The sequence below is a fragment of the Rhinoderma darwinii genome, chromosome 3, assembly GCF_050947455.1.
Source record: "Rhinoderma darwinii isolate aRhiDar2 chromosome 3, aRhiDar2.hap1, whole genome shotgun sequence".
Classification (NCBI taxonomy): domain Eukaryota; kingdom Metazoa; phylum Chordata; class Amphibia; order Anura; family Rhinodermatidae; genus Rhinoderma; species Rhinoderma darwinii.
The window spans coordinates 63,937,393-63,956,846 of record NC_134689.1 but is presented as its reverse complement, the minus strand read 5'-3'; the positions used below and the strand labels follow the sequence as shown (position 1 = coordinate 63,956,846).

Sequence of the window (19,454 nt, the reverse complement as noted above, 5' to 3'; positions counted from 1 at the left end):
TGGGTTTGGGACTTTATCTTTTTGCCAGTGCAGATATATTTAAATACTGTATAATCTTACCAATAATATTTTATTTTTTTGTCCCCCAAAGGTACTTACCCTAGACTTACCTTATACTTTGTGCTAAAAAGACACCTTATCTACTTTATTTTGGAAACCTATATCCCCTCTTCTTTGCTTGTTGTCTTATCATGGATTTCTTTTTGGATTTCTCAAACTTCTGTTCCTGCAAGGACATGCTTTGGTAAGATCCTGCAACTTAATGAAAGACTTCACTACTATAAAGCAGTGTGTTAAAAATGTGTCACTATTCTCATGTCAATGATTATGTACTACTGTGAAGTAACTAGTACTCAGAAAGGCAGAACTTTAATTTCTCATTGAACCAATTGAATACAATTTTGCGACATGCTAGTCAAACCCTTGACAGGCTGCAGTTCACTCTACTACCACTGGGTGGCGAAACATAGACACACAGCATAGATGTCTCTTGATAATCGCAAAATCATGTTTATTCATGTGTTTTTTTTAAGCTGGTCATTTTACACCACACATCTCAGTACATGTTGAGATAAGAGGCAAATTAGGGAAGGACACATCTGTGGTTTCAGAGAGAGCTGCTGATCTATTGGAAAAAACTGTAGAAACAGGAGTGTTGGTAGACTTTTAAAACAACTGAGACACTGGTTCACAAGGTTTTGTGTTTCTCAACAATATTGAGTGTTCTGTAGCAACACTCAATATTGTTTTTCAATATTTTTGTCCTGAATTACACTACCCCCAAATAATTTGCACTGTAATAAATAAGTATTTCATACCTCTAAATCAGTGTTCCCTAAACTGTTGCTCGGGAGTAGCCACTTGCGTCCAAAAAAAAGGTTGGAGACCTCTGCTCTTAATTATAATCATATAATACTAAATAATACCACTATAAAATGGGGTTTAATGATCACATCTAACTTCATGAACTTAAATGTGAACATTATTCGCAGGATCCTGTGTGTCAGAGACACGCAGGACCCGTTTTCAACTGAGCCATCAGTCCAGCTGACCTGACGGAATCGACTTTGATGGCAAGATCTAGCTTCAATGTATACAGGATGCATAGAAGCTTTTTAAAGAGTAAGAAAAATGTCATTAAAGTCAATTGTAAAATTAAAGCGAATAGGAGCAGAACGACAGTTCTGCAGCACGGCTGCTATGCAATGTACGGAGCCAACTACTTCCAGCTCCGTACATTGCATACTGTGCAATAACATCCGGTTCCGGTAGGCCACTGGAGCAGCTGATCGGTGCGGGTATCGGACCCCCACAGATCATATACTAATGACCTATATGGTGGATAGGTCATCAGTTGTCCGGTAGTGGACATACCCTATAGTGATTCCTGTATATTTTTTAAGTAAATCACGACATACAGTATGATGTATATCTGCAATCCTATGAAACTTAATTTTATAAATCACTAAATCTTAGCCCTTTATTAGGGCAGATGAACATATAATAATATCCTCCTTACAAGGCCATATAATAAAACACTTAGGCATGATTATGTCCCAAAACGTACAAATTGTCATCTATCAGTAAATCAGCATTTAGAGCAGTAGCTAAAAATATGTTTGTTTGCTTCTTGTTTTTTTTTTTACTTAGATATCGTCATTTTCCGGTTTTCTTCTGGTGGTCCTTGTTGTAAAAGTGACAACAAAAAGTGCAGCCATATTAATTGTCACTTATGAATTAGAGAAACTATTTAACATCTTTTTGTTGTATGAGTTTTCATGCATTATGAACATTGTATTCTGCTGGCTTTACATGCAGCGGATTGGCATAGCCCCATAGCATTTAAATGATGGTCTATAAGTATACTCGTTGGTTGGTAACTCTCCCAGTTTTACCTCTCACCCACCACATGTCCCAAGATGCAGATGTGTAAACCCAGGTGCATGACTTTATAGCATACTTACCTACTCTCCTGTATTGTCCAAAATAGGGGAGATCTCCTGCCCTCCCAGCAGAGCAGGCAAGTCTTACAACTGCAAGTCTTGACTTCAACAGAGGAGTTTCTGATGAATTTTGTATATAGGGTGAACAGAAAAAAGCCTTGGTGGACATAAAAAAGGGCTGAGAAAAAAAACAATGCACACCACTTTGAAATGTATTTTGCCATGCCTCTCACCGCTCCCTTAAATATGTAAGCAATACCGTATATTTGTAAGATACCAGTTCTACACAGGCGCTTTTCAGAATGTCATGCTGCAGATCATACAAGTGAATACAGTACTTTTCTAACACAGTCACAGGAAGAATGAATACCTATTGTGCAGATACCTGCTATGGCAAACGCAGGTCTAACAATGGCCTCCTGGAAACCTATTGGGCTTCATGTCAGTATAAAACTGGCAGATCTAATACATTGCACTACATACAAAAAGATTCTTGATGCTGTTTTTAGGTAATTTTCTCTTCCAAATAATGAAATAAAAAGTGATCAAAAAGTTGATGTGTCCCAAAATGGTACCAGTAAAATTGACCGTTTGTACCACAAAAACTCAAGCCCTCACATTCCTTCCTGTAGTAAAACATAAATAAACGACATAAATTTAATATCGTGGTAATCGCACTGACCCGCCAAATAAAGTTAATATGTCATGTTTACTGCATGGTGAACACCGTAAAAATATGAAATGCAAAAACTATGTTTACCTTGCCTCCCAAAATTTGAAAAGTGATCAAAAATTTTCATGTATTACAAAATAGTACCAATAAAAACTACAGCTCGCTCTGCAAAAAAACAACCTTATATGGCTATATGGTGCGAAAAACAAATAAAAGTTATGGCTCTAGTAAGGTGGGGATGAAAAATCATCCTGATGTGCAGGCCTGAACAATCCTTCAATTTCAAGAAGTGTTTATCAAGGCACTAATATTTGCTGGAAGCGATGGCCACCATATTGTACGAATATAACACTTTCCCAGAAAAGTTTCCCAAACTACGCAGGAGGAAAGGTTCCAAAGAAGGTGCAGAGTGTGCTTCAAAAGGGGGATAAAAATGGATGCCATCTATCAGGGTTATACTCTGATGGCCCCACATTATAAACTGAAATATCAGTAAAACCCCAAACAAAACCACTACCAAGCAAAATCTGCGCTCTGAAAGCCAAACCCTACCTTCTTAGCCCTACAGTGTGACCATACAGCAGTTTATGTCAACATACTGTATATGGCATTGCCATACACGGGAGAACTTGCTTAACAAATTATGGGGTATGTGTCTCCAGTGGCACAAGCTGGGTACAAGATATTGAGCAATGAAACAGCATATCAGTAGAAAAATAAATATATTTTCTCTTTGCAACATCCGCTGCACATTAATTTCTGGAAAACACCTGTGGGGTCTAAATTCTCACTCCACCCCTTCGAAAAATGCATTTAGGGGTGTCATTTCCAAAATGGTAGAAAACAAAGTACTCGGTACAACAATTTGGAGTGAAATTATTTTTCTTGTTTTTATTTTGCGAGTGAGTATGTGCGACGTTTCGGTTTCATATGAACTTCAACAAATACTGAAAAACATATACAAAAAGAAGGGTATACATTATATCTCCATACATGGATTAACATGTACTGCAAGAAATTGTTGCAAAAACCAAAATTACAAATATAATAGTTATAAATAAACAAAAATGTAAAATAAAAGATAACAATGTAGATAGAGTAAAAACACAAAATAAAATGGTAAAATAATATTGAACAAAGAGTTTTGTCCCAACTGCAATTCAATGTCGGATCAATGGCGGATCATCATAGGGTGTTTTGGGCGGCCGCCCAGTGCTCAGGGCTCCTGGAGGGCCCATGGCCACACAAACTACAATGTAGTTTTGTCGCGACTTTGCGGGGCGAATCGCGGCAAAAAAATAAATGTGACGAAATGGCATTGTATATGTCCTGCAAAAGTACCTTTAGACATAAGGTCACATGACCTCATCTCTGAAGTTCTTACTTCTGTTTACGGACCTGCTGGTCACATGACTGCAGGTCCATGAGCAGCAGCAAAACTCCACAGAGAAGACTGAGGTGAGCTGCTATGTAAGTATAAGAGGATGAATTTGTTTAAGGCATCTGTATTTAGGGGGTCTGGTGTCGAGATTGTATTTAGGGGGTCTGGTTTGGGGACTGTATTTTGGGGGTCTGGTTTGGGGACTGTATTTAGGGGGTCTGGTCTGTATTTAGGAAGTTTGGTCTGTGTATTAGTTTAAGGGGTCTGGGGTCTGTATTTAAGGGGTCTGAGGTCTGTATCAGTTTAAGGGGTTTAGGGTCTGTATATTTAGGGGACTGTGTTAGTTTAAGGGGTCTGTATTAGTTTGACGTTTGGGTCTGTATTAGTTTATGGGGTCTGTATTTAAGGGTCTGGTCTGGGGTCTGTATTAGATTAGGGGGTCTGGTCTGGGGTCTGTATTACTTAAGAGAGTCAGGTCTGGGGTCATTATTAGTGTAGGGGGAGTCTGGTCTGGGGTTTGTATTAAGGGAGTCAGGTCTGGGGTCATTATTAGTGTAGGGTATCTGGTCTGGGTTCATTATTAGTGTAGGGGGTCAGGTTTGGGGTCTGTATTTAGGGGTCTCGTCTGAGGTCTGTATTTATTTGGGGTGCTTGTTCTGGGGTCTGTATTTGTTTAGGGGGGTCTGGTCTGGGGACTGCAATAGTTCAGAAGGTCTGGGTTCTGTATGTATTCTATGATCTAGTCTGGGGTCCAAATTTATTAGTCTGAGTAAAAGTGGTTGACCGGGCACTTCGATAGGTCCTCAGTATAAAAAACGGTATGTGCCCAGACAACCCCTTTAATGTATGGTTCTGGGCCTTGGTGTCTAAATTTGTGTGTTTCTATAGAGGCTGGAAATGGCTACAGAAGTGATGGGCAAAGATGTCTCATCAGGAGAAGTCGCCATAACGGTCTGCGTCAGATGGAGAAGAGAAGAAAAGTAAACGACTCCCATCATAGAAGACTTCACTTGTGAGTCACCGGATCTATTAGAAGATCTGTCCCCTCTCCTGACATGTCTGTTGTAGGAAATCCTTGTATTCTATAAAAAGTCTTTGTGTACCCAGGACTAATAGCCAAATGTGTGTTACCATTCTCTTTGTCAGGAGGAAGTGTCCCTGAACAGTGTGATACTGTCAGCGATGGTTGGAGACTGTCAGTATTTAGGTGCACAGCCATTAGACAAGAGGAATCGTAACACTCATTTGTCAATGCTCGCACAAAAAGATGATGTTCACTATAGACATGGCAGAGCGGAGATGGGGAAGGGGGGCCCGAGTTTGTGGAACAGCCCAGGGCCTATGGTCTACTTAATCCGCCACTGCTGCAAATGCATGTTTATTTATCACAGTGGAATATACAAGCATATTATAACAGATAGCACAATGCCGCAGGTAAGGAATAACACGAGAATAGTCTGTATCAGGAGCCTAATCATGGTAGGTGGTAATGCAGATATAAGGTTGAAGTGTCTTCCATCCCAGTTGCTACTGAGTCATGTCTAGGATATATATGTGTAAGGAAATATAAGGTAAATCACATCTTGGCCTGTAATCAACTACTAAAGTGCAGGAATGGAAGAGGGCATCACTATATGGTCCATAGTTCTTTATATATATATACAGTGAAGGAAATAAGTATTTGATCCCTTGCTGATTTTGTAAGTTTGCCCACTGTCAAAGACATTAACAGACTAGAATTTTTAGGATAGGTTAATTTTACCAATGAGAGATAGATTATATAAAAATAAAAAAAACAGAAAATCACATTGTCAAAATTATATATATTTATTTGCATTGTGCACAGAGAAATAAGTATTTGATCCCTTTGGCAAACAAGACTTAATACTTGGTGGCAAAACCCTTGTTGGCAAGCACAGCAGTCAGACGTTTTTTGTAGTTGATGATGAGGTTTGCACAAATGTTAGATGGAATTTTGGCCCACTCCTCTTTGCAGATCATCTGTAAATCTGTAAAGGATCTGCCAGGCACAGCTTCGGGGTTAACTCCCTTAATTAATCAGTCAGCACCTGAATCTACATCCCTGAGACTGACTCCAGCTTCCACCACTCAGGCTGGCAGGCTTAGGAGTGGGAGAGCCTATCGCAGCCTGGCCAGACTCAGCTAGCTCCCGCCCTCTGTATATTTATACCTGCATTTCCTGTTCCTCCTTGCTTGTTATTCTTTTTCGTGTGGTTTCCTGGCCCAGCTACAGCTCCTTCTATTTTGTTCCTGCTCCATACAGACCCTGGCTTACTGACTACTCTTCTGCTCTTCGTTTGGTACCTCGCACACTCCTGGCTTGACTCGGCTCGTTCACCACTCTGGTTGCTCACGGTGTTGCCGTGGGCAACTGCCCCTTTCCCTTGCTTGTATTCCCTTGTATGTTTGTCGTGTTTGTCGTGCACTTACTGAGTGCAGGGACCGCCGCCCAGTTGTACCCCGTCGCCTAGGGCGGGTCGTTGCAAGTAGGCAGGGACAGAGTGGCGGGTAGATTAGGGCTCACTTGTCCGTTTCCCTACCCCCCGGTCATTACATAATAACAAGCCCATACCTAGTCTACCCTGGTCCCTGACACCACTATGGACCCCCGTGAGACCCTGGCTCAGCAAATGCAGGGTCTCTCCCTACAGGTCCAGGCCCTGGCTCAGAGGGTCAACCAGCCTGATGCTACCTTGGTAGTTCCCCTCACCGCACCTCTTGAACCCCACCTCAAGTTGCCCGACCGGTTCTCAGGGGACCGGAGGGCTTTTCTCTCCTTTCGGGAGAGTTGTAGGCTTTACTTTCGTTTAAAGCCTCATTCCTCAGGTTCTGAGAGCCAGCGGGTGGGTATAATTATGTCCCGGCTCCAGGAAGGGCCCCAAGAGTGGGCCTTCTCCTTGGCTCCTGACGCCCCTGAACTTTCCTCCGTTGATTGTTTCTTTTCTGCTCTCGGACTTATTTATGACGAGACTGACAGGACTGCCTTTGCCGAGAGTCAGCTGGTGACCTTACGTCAGGATAAGAGACCTGTTGAGGAGTATTGCTCTGACTTTAGGAAGTGGTGCGTAGCTTCTCGGTGGAATGACCCGGCCTTAAGGTGCCAGTTTAGGTTGGGTCTGTCGAATGCCCTGAAAGACCTGCTAGTTAGCTATCCCTCTTCTGACTCCCTAGACCAGGCTATGGCTTTAGCGGTACGACTTGACCGATGTCTCAGGGAACGACAACATGAACGTTTATGTGTTTTCTCCTCCGACTCCCCCATGATGCCTCCCGAAGTTCCGTTGCTTCGTTCCTCCAGGAAAGACTCAGAGATACCTATGCAACTCGGGGCCTCCGTGTCCCCCCAACAACGTAGAGAATTCCGCAGGAAGAATGGTCTCTGCTTCTACTGTGGGGATGACAAGCATCAAGTGAACAACTGTCCTAAGCGTAAAAATGCAGCCAGAGAACTTCCGCGCCTAAGTGATCATCGGGGAGGTCACTTGGGCGCACAGGTATTTCCAGTAAATAGGAAACGTACTAAGATCTTGCTTCCCTTTCAGGTCTCTTTTGGTGGTAGGTCTGCTACCGGCAGTGCCTTCGTGGATTCAGGGTCCTCTACTAATATTATGTCTGTGGAATTTGCTATGTCCCTTGCTATGCCTCTGATTGATTTGCCTAAACTTGTCCCGGTAGTGGGTATCGACTCCACTCCTCTTGCTAATGGTTATTTTACACAGCATACCCCTGTTTTTGAACTCCTTGTTGGCTCCATGCATTTGGAGCAATGCTCTGTACTGTTGATGCAGGGATTATCGTACGATTTGGTTCTAGGCCTTCCCTGGTTGCAGTTGCATAATCCCACGTTTGACTGGAATACTGGGGAGCTAACCAAATGGGGTAATGAATGTTGTACGTCATGTTTTTCTGTTAATTCTATTTCTCCCCCTGAGGAGGCGAATACGCTACCCGAGTTTGTTCAGGACTTCGCTGATGATTTCTCTAGGGAGGCCTCCGAAGTGTTACCTCCTCATAGAGAATACGATTGCGCTATCGAATTGGTACCAGGAGCTAAGCTTCCTAAGGGTAGGATATTTAATCTTTCTTGTCCCGAACGTGAAGCCATGAGAGAGTATATCCAGGAATCCCTGGCCAAGGGTTACATTCGTCCCTCTTCTTCTCCGGTAGGTGCTGGCTTCTTCTTCGTGGGGAAGAAGGATGGTGGTCTTAGGCCATGCATTGACTACCTTAGCCTGAATAAGGTCACGGTAAGGAACCAGTATCCCCTTCCTTTGATTCCTGATCTCTTTAATCAGGTTCAGGGGGCCCAATGGTTCTCTAAATTGGATCTACGGGGGGCGTATAACCTTATTCGCATCAAAGAGGGGGATGAGTGGAAGACTGCGTTTAACACGCCCGAAGGCCATTTCGAATACCTCGTCATGCCCTTTGGGTTGTGTAATGCCCCTGCGGTCTTCCAGAATTTCATAAATGAGATTTTGAGAAATTACCTGGGGATATTTCTTGTAGTGTACCTTGATGACATACTGGTGTTTTCCAAGGACTGGTCCTCCCACATTGAGCATGTCAGGAAGGTGCTCCAGGTCCTTCGGGAAAACACACTGTTTGCCAAAACCGAAAAATGTGTGTTTGGGGTACAGGAGATACCATTTTTGGGTCAAATTTTCACTCCTCATGAATTCCGCATGGACCCCGCCAAGGTTCAGGCTGTGGCGGAATGGGTCCAACCTGCCTCCCTGAAGGCGTTACAGTGTTTTTTGGGGTTCGCTAAGTATTACAGGAGATTTATTGCTAACTTCTCGGTCATCGCTAAGCCTCTTACGGACCTCACTCGCAAAGGTGCTGATCTCCTCCACTGGCCTCCTGAGGCTGTCCAGGCTTTTGAGGTCCTTAAGAAGTGCTTTATCTCGGCCCCGGTGCTGGTTCAGCCCAACAAAATGGAGCCATTTATCGTGGAAGTTGACGCATCTGAGGTGGGAGTGGGGGCTGTCTTGTCCCAGGGTACCAGGTCCCTCACCCATCTCCGCCCCTGTGCCTACTTCAGGAAGTTTTCGCCAACTGAGAGTAACTATGATATTGGCAACCGCGAACTCTTAGCCATTAAATGGGCATTTGAAGAGTGGCGCCACTTCCTGGAGGGGGCTAGACACCAGGTAACGGTCCTTACCGACCACAAGAATCTGGTTTTCCTAGAATCTGCCCGGAGGCTAAACCCGAGACAAGCTCGATGGGCGTTATTTTTTACCAGATTCAATTTTTTGGTTACCTATAGGGCTGGGTCTAAAAATATTAAGGCTGATGCACTGTCGCGTAGCTTCATGGCCAGCCCTCCTTCGGAGGAAGATCCTGCTTGTATTTTGCCTCCAGGTATAATCATTTCCTCGATCGATTCTGATTTAGTCTCTGAAATTGCTGCTGCTCAAGGTTCAGCTCCCGGGAACCTTCCTGAGAACAAGCTGTTTGTTCCCCTGCAATTCCGGCTAAGGGTACTTAGGGAAAATCATGACTCCGCACTATCTGGTCATCCAGGCATCCTGGGTACCAAACACCTCATTACCAGAAATTATTGGTGGCCTGGGTTGCCTAAAGACTTTAAGGCCTACGTCGCCGCTTGTGAGGTTTGTGCTAGGTCCAAGACTCCCAGGTCCCGACCAGCGGGCTTACTGCGTTCGTTGCCCATTCCCCAGAGACCTTGGACACATATCTCCATGGATTTTATCACCGATTTGCCTCCATCCCAAGGCAAGTCGGTGGTGTGGGTGGTGGTAGACCGCTTCAGTAAGATGTGCCACTTTGTGCCCCTCAAGAAACTACCCAACGCCAAGACATTGGCTACCTTGTTTGTCAAACACATCCTGCGTCTCCATGGGGTCCCTGTCAATATTGTTTCGGACAGAGGGGTACAATTTGTTTCATTGTTTTGGAGAGCCTTCTGTATGAAGTTGGGGATTGATCTGTCCTTCTCCTCTGCCTTCCATCCTGAAACCAATGGTCAAACGGAGAGGACTAATCAATCTCTAGAACAATACTTAAGGTGTTTTGTCTCTGACTGTCAATATGATTGGGTCTCATTCATTCCCCTCGCCGAATTTTCCCTTAATAACCGGGTCAGTAACTCGTCAGGGGTCTCTCCCTTTTTCTGTAATTTTGGGTTTAATCCACGGTTCTCCTCCGTTTCACCTGGTAGTTCCAACAATCCCGAGGTAGAGGTCGTTCATCGGGAACTGTGCACAGTCTGGGCCCAGGTTCAGAAGAACCTAGAGGCGTCCCAGAGCGTACAAAAAACTCAGGCTGATAGAAAACGTTCTGCTAACCCCCTGTTTATGGTCGGGGATCTGGTGTGGTTGTCGTCTAGGAACTTGCGTCTCAATGTTCCCTCCAAGAAGTTTGCTCCCCGGTTTATTGGGCCGTATAAGGTCATTGAGGTCCTCAATCCTGTCTCCTTCCGGCTGGAGTTACCCCCGTCTTTTCGTATACACGACGTGTTTCATGCCTCCCTCCTTAAACGCTGCTCCCCGTCCTTGGCTCCCTCGAGGAGACCTCCTGTTCCCGTCCTCACCCCTGAGGGGGTGGAATTCGAGGTAGCCAGGATTGTGGACAGCAAGATGGTCCAAGGCTCCCTCCAGTACCTGGTCCATTGGAGAGGTTACGGGCCCGAGGAGAGGACTTGGGTACCCGCCCGGGATGTTCACGCTGGGGTATTGGTCAGGAGGTTCCACCTGCGTTTCCCCAGTAAGCCAGGTCCACTTAGAAAGGGTCCGGTGGCCCCTCATAAAAGGGGGGGTACTGTAAAGGATCTGCCAGGCACAGTTTCGGGGTTAACTCCCTTAATTAATCAGTCAGCACCTGAATCTACATCCCTGAGACTGACTCCAGCTTCCACCACTCAGGCTGGCAGGCTTAGGAGTGGGAGAGCCTATCGCAGCCTGGCCAGACTCAGCTAGCTCCCGCCCTCTGTCTATTTATACCTGCATTTCCTGTTCCTCCTTGCTTGTTATTCTTTTTCGTGTGGTTTCCTGGCCCAGCTACAGCTCCTTCTATTTTGTTCCTGCTCCATACAGACCCTGGCTTACTGACTACTCTTCTGCTCTTCGTTTGGTACCTCGCACACTCCTGGCTTGACTCGGCTCGTTCACCACTCTGGTTGCTCACGGTGTTGCCGTGGGCAACTGCCCCTTTCCCTTGCTTGTATTCCCTTGTATGTTTGTCGTGCACTTACTGAGTGCAGGGACCGCCGCCCAGTTGTACCCCGTCGCCTAGGGCGGGTCGTTGCAAGTAGGCAGGGACAGAGTGGCGGGTAGATTAGGGCTCACTTGTCCGTTTCCCTACCCCCCGGTCATTACAAAATCATTAAGATTTCGAGGCTGTTGCTTGGCAACTCGAATCTTCAGCTCCATCCATAAGTTTTCGATGGGATAAAGGTCTGGAGACTGGCTAGGCCACTCCATGACCTTAATGTGCTTCTTTTTGAGCCACTCCTTTGTTGTCTTGGCAGTATGTTTCGGGTCATTGTCGTGCTGGAAGACCCAGCCACGAGCCATTTTTAATGTCCTGGTGGAGGGAAGGAGGTTGTCACTCAGGATTTGACGGTACATGGCTCCATCCATTCTCCCATTGATGCGGTGAAGTAGTCCTGTGCCCTTAGCAGAAAAACACCCCCAAAACATAATTTTTCCACCTCCATGCTTGACAGTGGGGACAGTGTTCTTTGGGTCATAGGCAGCATTTCTCTTCCTCCAAACACGGCGAGTTGAGTTAATGCCAAAGAGCTCAATTTTAGTATCATCTGACCACAGCACCTTCTCCCAATCACTCTCAGAATCATCCAGATGTTCATTTGCAAACTTTAGACGGGCCTGTACATGTGCCTTCTTGAGCAGGGGGACCTTGCGGGCACTGCATGATTTTAATCCATTACGGCGTAATGTGTTACCAATGGTTTTCTTGGTGACTGTGGTCCCAGCTACCTTGAGATCATTAACAAGTTCCCCCCGTGTAGTTTTCGGCTGAGCTCTAACCTTCCTCAGGATCAAGGATACCCCACGAGGTGAGATTTTGCATGGAGCTCTAGATCGATGTCGATTGACAGTCATTTTGTATGTCTTCCGTTTTCTTACTATTGCACCAACAGTTGTCTCCTTCTCACCCAGCGTCTTACTTATGGTTTTGTAGCCCATTCCAGCCTTGTGCAGGTCTATGATCTTGTCCCTGACATCCTTAGAAAGCTCTTTGGTCTTGCCCATGTTGTAGAGGTTGGAGTCAGACTGATTAATTGAGTCTGTGGACAGGAGTATGTGATTTTCTTTTTTTTTTTTTATATATATTCTATCTCTCACTGGTAAAATTAACCTATCCTAAAAATTCTAGACTGTTCATGACTTTGACAGTGGGCAAACTCACAAAATCAGCAAGGGATCAAATACTTATTTCCTTCACTGTATATATATATATATATATATATATATATATATATATATATATATATATATATTCATATAGTCCTATAATTACAGATCCAGAACCAAGCTCTGACATATATACAGTACCACAACCAAGCTCAGTACATAAATACAGCACTAGAATCAAGCTCAGTACATATATATTGTCACAGTGACAGGGTATGTGGACCCACTAAGCCGCTTCGCCGTAGCGGAGTGGCAGCTGACCAGTTCACAGTCTATATGGAAGTCAATAGTAGATAGTAACGCTTGGGTACCTGAACTAGCCCAGACGTTGGCTGTGGGTTCAGCACTGATGGAGGCCGTTGCAGCAGGTAGCACCAGACGTGGTGGGCAGTATCCGATGTGGCAGAAGACACTGGGCGTGGCACAAGACACTGGGCATGGCAGAAGACACTGGACGAGGCAGAAGACACTGGACATGGCAGAAGACAGCAGGTGTAGTAAGCACGACACCAACACTGGTATGCACAGGAACAAGAACAGTGCGGGACACAGGAACAGGAAACAGGGCACGGGTAGCAACTGGAACGGGAAACACTAAGGGACCATTTGCAAGACAGGCTGGGATAAACTAACAACGCTCAGGCAAGGATCAAAAGGCCTGGGGCCTTCTTATAGACCAGGAAATCATGGCAGTTCATGATGATGACGACTTCCTTTGTGCACGCGCTGGCACTTTAAGGGCGGGCACGAGCGTGCGCGCGCACCCTACGGGACACAGCAGACCGGAGCGGAAGTGAGCGCTGGCATCTCCTAGGAAAGAGACGGGGACGAGCGCTCAGGGATCCATGGCTGCGGGCATCGAGAAGTGAGTAAACCCGACGGCCCGCGGCCATGGACGCTACATATACAGCACCAAAACCAAAATCTCATACGAATATACAGCACCAGAACCAAGCTCAGTACTTACATATAGCATCAGAACCAAGATCAGTAGATATATGCAACACCAGAACAAATACAGCTCAATTTAGTGCAACCCCTGTACAGCGTAAAACTACAGCACCCAGCATGGCACGAACAATGGTGAGGATATGCTGGGAGATGCTGTTTCACAAAAAAAAATCATATCCTAATCATACCACCATCATCTTGCTGCAGATCATACAGTGACTACAGTGCTGATTAGCGGAAGAATAAGCATTTCCATTAAGTGATTCACCGGTGACGTCTTAGATTCTAGTTCTTTTCTTCTCCCTCCGGTCCAGACATCTATGATGGATTTCTACCGGCCATGACCCATTTCTGGAGTTTTCCGCTCAGATATCTTCAGCTTCTCACTTTTAAAACATTTCTTCACCTATAAACGAAGTAAAAATTCTCAACACCTCTAAATATAATAAAGTGCCATACACTGCACCTCTAACTATAATAGCGATAGTACCATACACTGTCACACACACACACACACACACACACACACACACGTGCCCCCTGTAGATAGTGCCCCCATAGCCCCCTGTAGATAGTGACCCTCATAGAGCCTCTGTAGATAGTGACCTACATAGAAGCCCCTGTAGATAGTGTCCCACATACAGCCCTCTGTAGATAGTGCCCACATATGGACTCCAGAGCTGCAAGGAAATAGTGCTAACCACTGAGCCACCATGCTGCTCTACATATTGCTTCCCTTATAGCTAGTGATCCACGTATAACCCACCTCTGTATATAGTCTCACATATAGCTCCCCCTGTATATAGTGTCCCACATATAGCCCACCCCTGTAGACAGTGCCCTACATATAGCCACCCTGTAGCTAGTGCCCCACAGGTTACCCACACCTGTAGATTGTGGCCCACATTCCCACATATAGACCAGCCTGTAGATAGTGGCCCACATATAGACCCCCTTGTAGATAGTGGCCCACATCCCCACATATAGACCCCCCTGTAGATAGTGGCCCACATCCCCACATATAGACCCCCCTGTATATAGTGGCCCACATATAGACCACCCCTGTATATAGTGGCCCAAATATAGACCCCCTGTATATAGTGGCCCACATATAGAACCACCTGTATATATTGGCCCATATTCCCACATATAGACCCCCCTGTAGATAGTGGCCCACATCTCCACATATAGACCCCCCTTTAGATAGTGGCCCACATCCCCACATATAGACCCCCCCTGTAGATAGTGGCCCACATCCCCACATATAGACCCCCCTGTATATAGTGGCCCACATATAGACCACCCCTGTATATAGTGGCCCACATATAGACCCCCCTGTATATAGTGGCCCACATCCCCACATATAGACCCCCCTGTAGATTTTGCCCCACATCCCCACATACAGCCCACCCCTGTAGCTAGTGCCCCACATCCGCACATATAGACCCCCCTGTATATAATGGCCCACATATAGTCGACACCCCCTATAGATAGAGCCCCCAATATAAATAATGGCATTCACAGTTTTATGAGATAAAAACGAAAAACTTTACATACTCACATGATCCCGTTCCCACGCTGTGGCAGGTCTGCTGGAGCTGAACAATGCATCATTCAATGACGCTGATTGGTGGGGCAGAATGACTTTCCCCGTCAATCAGCGCCTTTCAAGCTCAGAAGCGGCGCGATGACATCATCGCGCCACTAGCCAATCAGCGTCATTGTAAGGCCAATCAGCGTCATTGAACATGCCCGGCCATTCAGCTTCTAATGCATGTATTTGGCTGTCGCTAGCACCAGGGCCCCCTCTGGTGCTAGTGACGCCTACGATCATAGGAGGGCCTGTGTCGCCCGGCTCATACTTGTTGGAAGCTCTGCGGCACGGGCCCAAGAATAGCGGAGCTACCTCTGTAGCAGCCATAACAGCTGCCAGAGGTGCCACCGAGCATACAGGGGGGGGGGCGTGTCGGCTGGTGGCACGGGCCCCCTCAAGACGCGGGCCCCGTATCAGCCACTACAGTTGCTACCGCGGTAGTTACGCCACTGAGTGCTGGGTATGTACATCCATGTTCCATCCTAAATATAACAATATTGGTGTATATGTACATGCGCAAACTGCTGCAGGCAACATCTTCACGTTGTAAAATAATTAGAGAACTGTCTTTTCACAATGGCACAAGCTAGGCCCAACATATTGGGCACTGAAATGGCATTTCTATTGAAAAACTGCAATTTTCACTCTGCAACTTCCACTGTACACTAAACTACACCTGTGGGGTCAACATGCTCACTACACTCTTAGATGAATACCTTGAGGGGTGTTGTTTCTAAAATGGAGTCACTTCTGTTTTAGTACTTCAGGTATTTTGCAAATTAAACATGGCGTCCGAAAACTATTCCACTAAAATCTGCACTCCAAAAAACGAATTGCACTACTTTACTTTTGAAGTAAATTGGTCCTTCTCATCTGTCAGTCACTTTCTATTGTTAGTATATGTCACCAGCCTGTACACAGCACCTTATACTGTGAGCCTGGGTTGAGTTCCCTCGTAGGTGGATTAATGGAGTTTTATTATGACTGCCACAAACACTCCACATCTAAATCCTCTTCCTCCGACAAGTTGCTTGTCTGCACGGCTGCTTAAAGAGGCTCTGTCACCAGATTTTGCAACCCCTATCTGCGAAATATAGATTACAGTAACGTTTTTATTTTTAAAAAACGAGCATTTTTGGCCAAGTTATGACCATTTTTGTATTTATGCAAATGAGGCTTGTAAAAGTACAACTGGGCGTGTTGAAAAGTAAAAGTACAACTGGGCGTGTATTATGTGCGTACATCGGGGCGTGTTTACTACTTTTACTAGCTGGGCTTTCTGACGAGAAGTATCATCCACTTCTCTTCAGAACGCCCAGCTTCTGGCAGTGCAGATCTGTGACGTCACTCACAGGTCCTGCATCATGTCGGCACCAGAGGCTACAGTTGATTCTGCAGCAGCATCAGCATTTGCAGGTAAGTAGCTACATCGACTTACCTGCAAACGCCGATGCTGCTGCAGAATCATCTGTAGCCTCTGGTGCCGATGTGTCCTCGCTCGTCTGACACGATGCAGGACCTGTGAGTGACGACACAGCGTGATCTCTGGAGAACACGGCTGTCTGCACTGCCAGAAGCTGGGCGTTGTGAAGAGAAGTGGATGATACTTCTATACACAACGCCCAGCTAGTAAAAGTAGTAAACACGCCCCGATGTACGCACATAATACACGCCCAGTTGTACTTTTACTTTTCAACACGCCCAGTTGTACTTTTGCAAGCCTCATTTGCATAAATACGAAAATGGTCATAACTTGGCCAAAAATGCTCGTTTTTTAAAAATAAAAACGTTACTGTAATCTACATTGCAGCGCCTATCTGCTGCAATAGCAGATAGGGGTTGCAAAATCTGGTGACAGAGCCTCTTTAAATTTGTAACACTGCCTTCAGTTCATGACAAGCACATTGTATTGGCTCAGGCTGTGCCTGCCGCATCCCAGTGATAGAGTTCACCATGAAAAAGTCTTTGCTTTAAGTTTGTTGGCACTTGCTGGGGAACCACCCTTTGTCAATTGTTAAAATAAATGTTTATCTGGTGATAACACCATCTGCATAGTGTATAAGAGTTGTTCTAAGTACATACAATAACAATGACAGGCTCTTAACCCCTTGGAGACACAGCTAGTTTTGGCCTTGTGGACACAGCCTATTTTTTCAAATCTGACATGTGTTACTTTATGTGGTAATAACTTTGGAATGCTTTTACTTATCCAAGCGATTCGGAGATAGTTTTCTTGTGACATATTGTATTTTATGTTAGTAAAAAAATGTGATTGATAAATTCAATATTTATTTGTGAAAAACACCTAAATTTTGTGAAAATTTTGAAAAATGAGCATTTTTCTAAATTTAAATGTATCTGCTTGTAAGACAGATAGTAATACCACACAAAATAGTTACTAGTTTACATTTCACATATATCTACTTTGATGTTATATGGAATATCCCAAGGATCAGATATTAATTTGGTGGTTCTAGTGGAGATAGCAAGGAACTAGGCTGAGATGCATTTGTAACGAAGGCAGGTTGAGCAGATTCAATTTGGTATGTAAGTCTTGCCATGTCAGGAGAGTACCTTTCAGGGGAACACTAGATAAGTGATCTTGATGTGAGCTTTTAACAAGACTCCACAGAGCACGTTTTTCCTATCCTAGCATTAGAGTATGTTCTAATTCTGTATATAAAGTAGGTTGAGAGGGGTGTTGTAGCAAGAGCCATCTGCTCAAATGATTAGCATTGTAGTATACAGTGAAGGAAATAAGTATTTGATCCCTTGCTGATTTTGTACGTTTGCCCACTGTCAAAGACATGAACAGTCTAGAATTTTTAGGCTAGGTTAATTTTACCAGTCAGAGATAGATTATATATATAAAAAAAAAAAAGAAAATCACATAGTCAAAATTATATGTATTTATTTGCATTGTGCACAGAGAAATAAGTATTTGATCCCCTACCAACCATTAAGAGTTCAGCCTCCTCCAGACCAGTTACACACTCCAAATCAACTTGGCGCCTGCATTAAAGACAGCTGTCTTAAATGGTCACCTGTATAAAAGACTCCTGTCCACAGACTCAATTAATCAGTCTGACTCTAACATCTACAACATGGGCAAGACCAAAGAGCTTTCTAAGGATGTCAGGGACAAGATCATAGACCTGCACAAGGCTGGAATGGGCTACAAAACCATAAGTAAGACGCTGGGTGAGAAGGAGATAACTGTTGGTGCAATAGTAAGAAAATGGAAGACATACAAAATGACTGTCAATCGACATCGATCTGGTGCTCCATGCAAAATCTCACCTCGTAGGGTATCCTTGATCCTGAGGAAGGTGAGAGCTCAGCTGAAAACTACATGGGGGGAACTTGTTAATGATCTCAAGGCAGCTGGGACCACAGTCACCAAGAAAACCATTGGTAACACATTACGCTGTAATGGATTCAAATCCTGCAGTGCCCACAAGGTCCCCCAGCTCAAGAAGGCACATGTACAGGCCCATCTGAAGTTTGCAAATGAACATCTGGATGATTCTGAGAGTGATTGGGAGAAGGTGCTGTGGTCAGATGAGCCTAAAATTGAGCTCTTTGGCATTAACTCAACTCGCCGTGTTTGGAGGAAGAGAAATGCTGCCTATGACCAAAATAACACAGTCCCCACTGTCAAGTATGGAGGTGGAAACATTATGTTTTGGGAGTGTTTCTCTGCTAGGGGCACAGGACTACTTCACCGCATCAATGGGAGAATAGATGGAGCCATGTACCATCAAATCCTGAGTGACAACCTCCTTCCCTCCACCAGGACATTAAAAATGGCTCGTGGCTGGCTCTTCCAGCACGACAATGACCCAAAACATACAGCCAAGGCAACAAAGGAGTGGCTCAAAAAGAAGCACATTAAGGTCATGGAGTGGCCTAGCCAGTCTCCAGACCTTTATCCCATCGAAAACTTATGGAGGGAGCTGAGGATCCGAGTTGCCAAGTGACAGCCTCGAAATCTTAAAGATTTACAGATGATCTGCAAAGAGGAGTGGGCCAAAATTCCATCTAACATGTGTGCAAACCTCATCATCAACTACAAAAAACATCTGACTGCTGTGCTTGCCAACAAGGGTTTTGCCACCAAGTATTAAGTCTTGTTTGCCAAAGGGATCAAATACTTATTTCTCTGTGCACAATGCAAGTAAATATATATAATTTTAAAATGTGATTTTCTGTTGTTTTTTTTTTAAATATAATCTATCTCTCACTGGTAAAATTAACCTAGCCTAAAAATTCGAGACTGTTCAGGTCTTTGACAGTGGGCAAACTTACAAAATCAGCAAGGGATCAAATACTTATTTCCTTCACTGTAAAAATGTTTACTATTTGAGATACAGCTTCTATGTACAGTATGCTGGATACATAGAAGCTGTATCCTGCACTCAAATCTGTATCCAACAGGTCAGGCTTCGGTGATGGCTTCGGTGACAGCAGGTCCTGCATGTCTCTG

At 44.7% G+C, this 19,454-nt stretch overlaps 1 protein-coding gene across 4 annotated transcripts in view; it reads left to right on the top strand.

The window, feature by feature from the left end:
- LOC142748949 (gamma-aminobutyric acid receptor subunit pi-like) overlaps positions 1 to 19,454 on the top strand; it is a 628,889-nt gene that overhangs the window by 502,426 nt on the left and 107,009 nt on the right. For all 4 annotated transcript variants that reach the window (XM_075856382.1, XM_075856380.1, XM_075856381.1 and 1 more), the window contains one exon: positions 92 to 244. In XM_075856382.1, the coding sequence (XP_075712497.1) occupies positions 92 to 244 (153 nt within the window). The remainder of the gene's footprint in view (positions 1 to 91; positions 245 to 19,454) is intronic.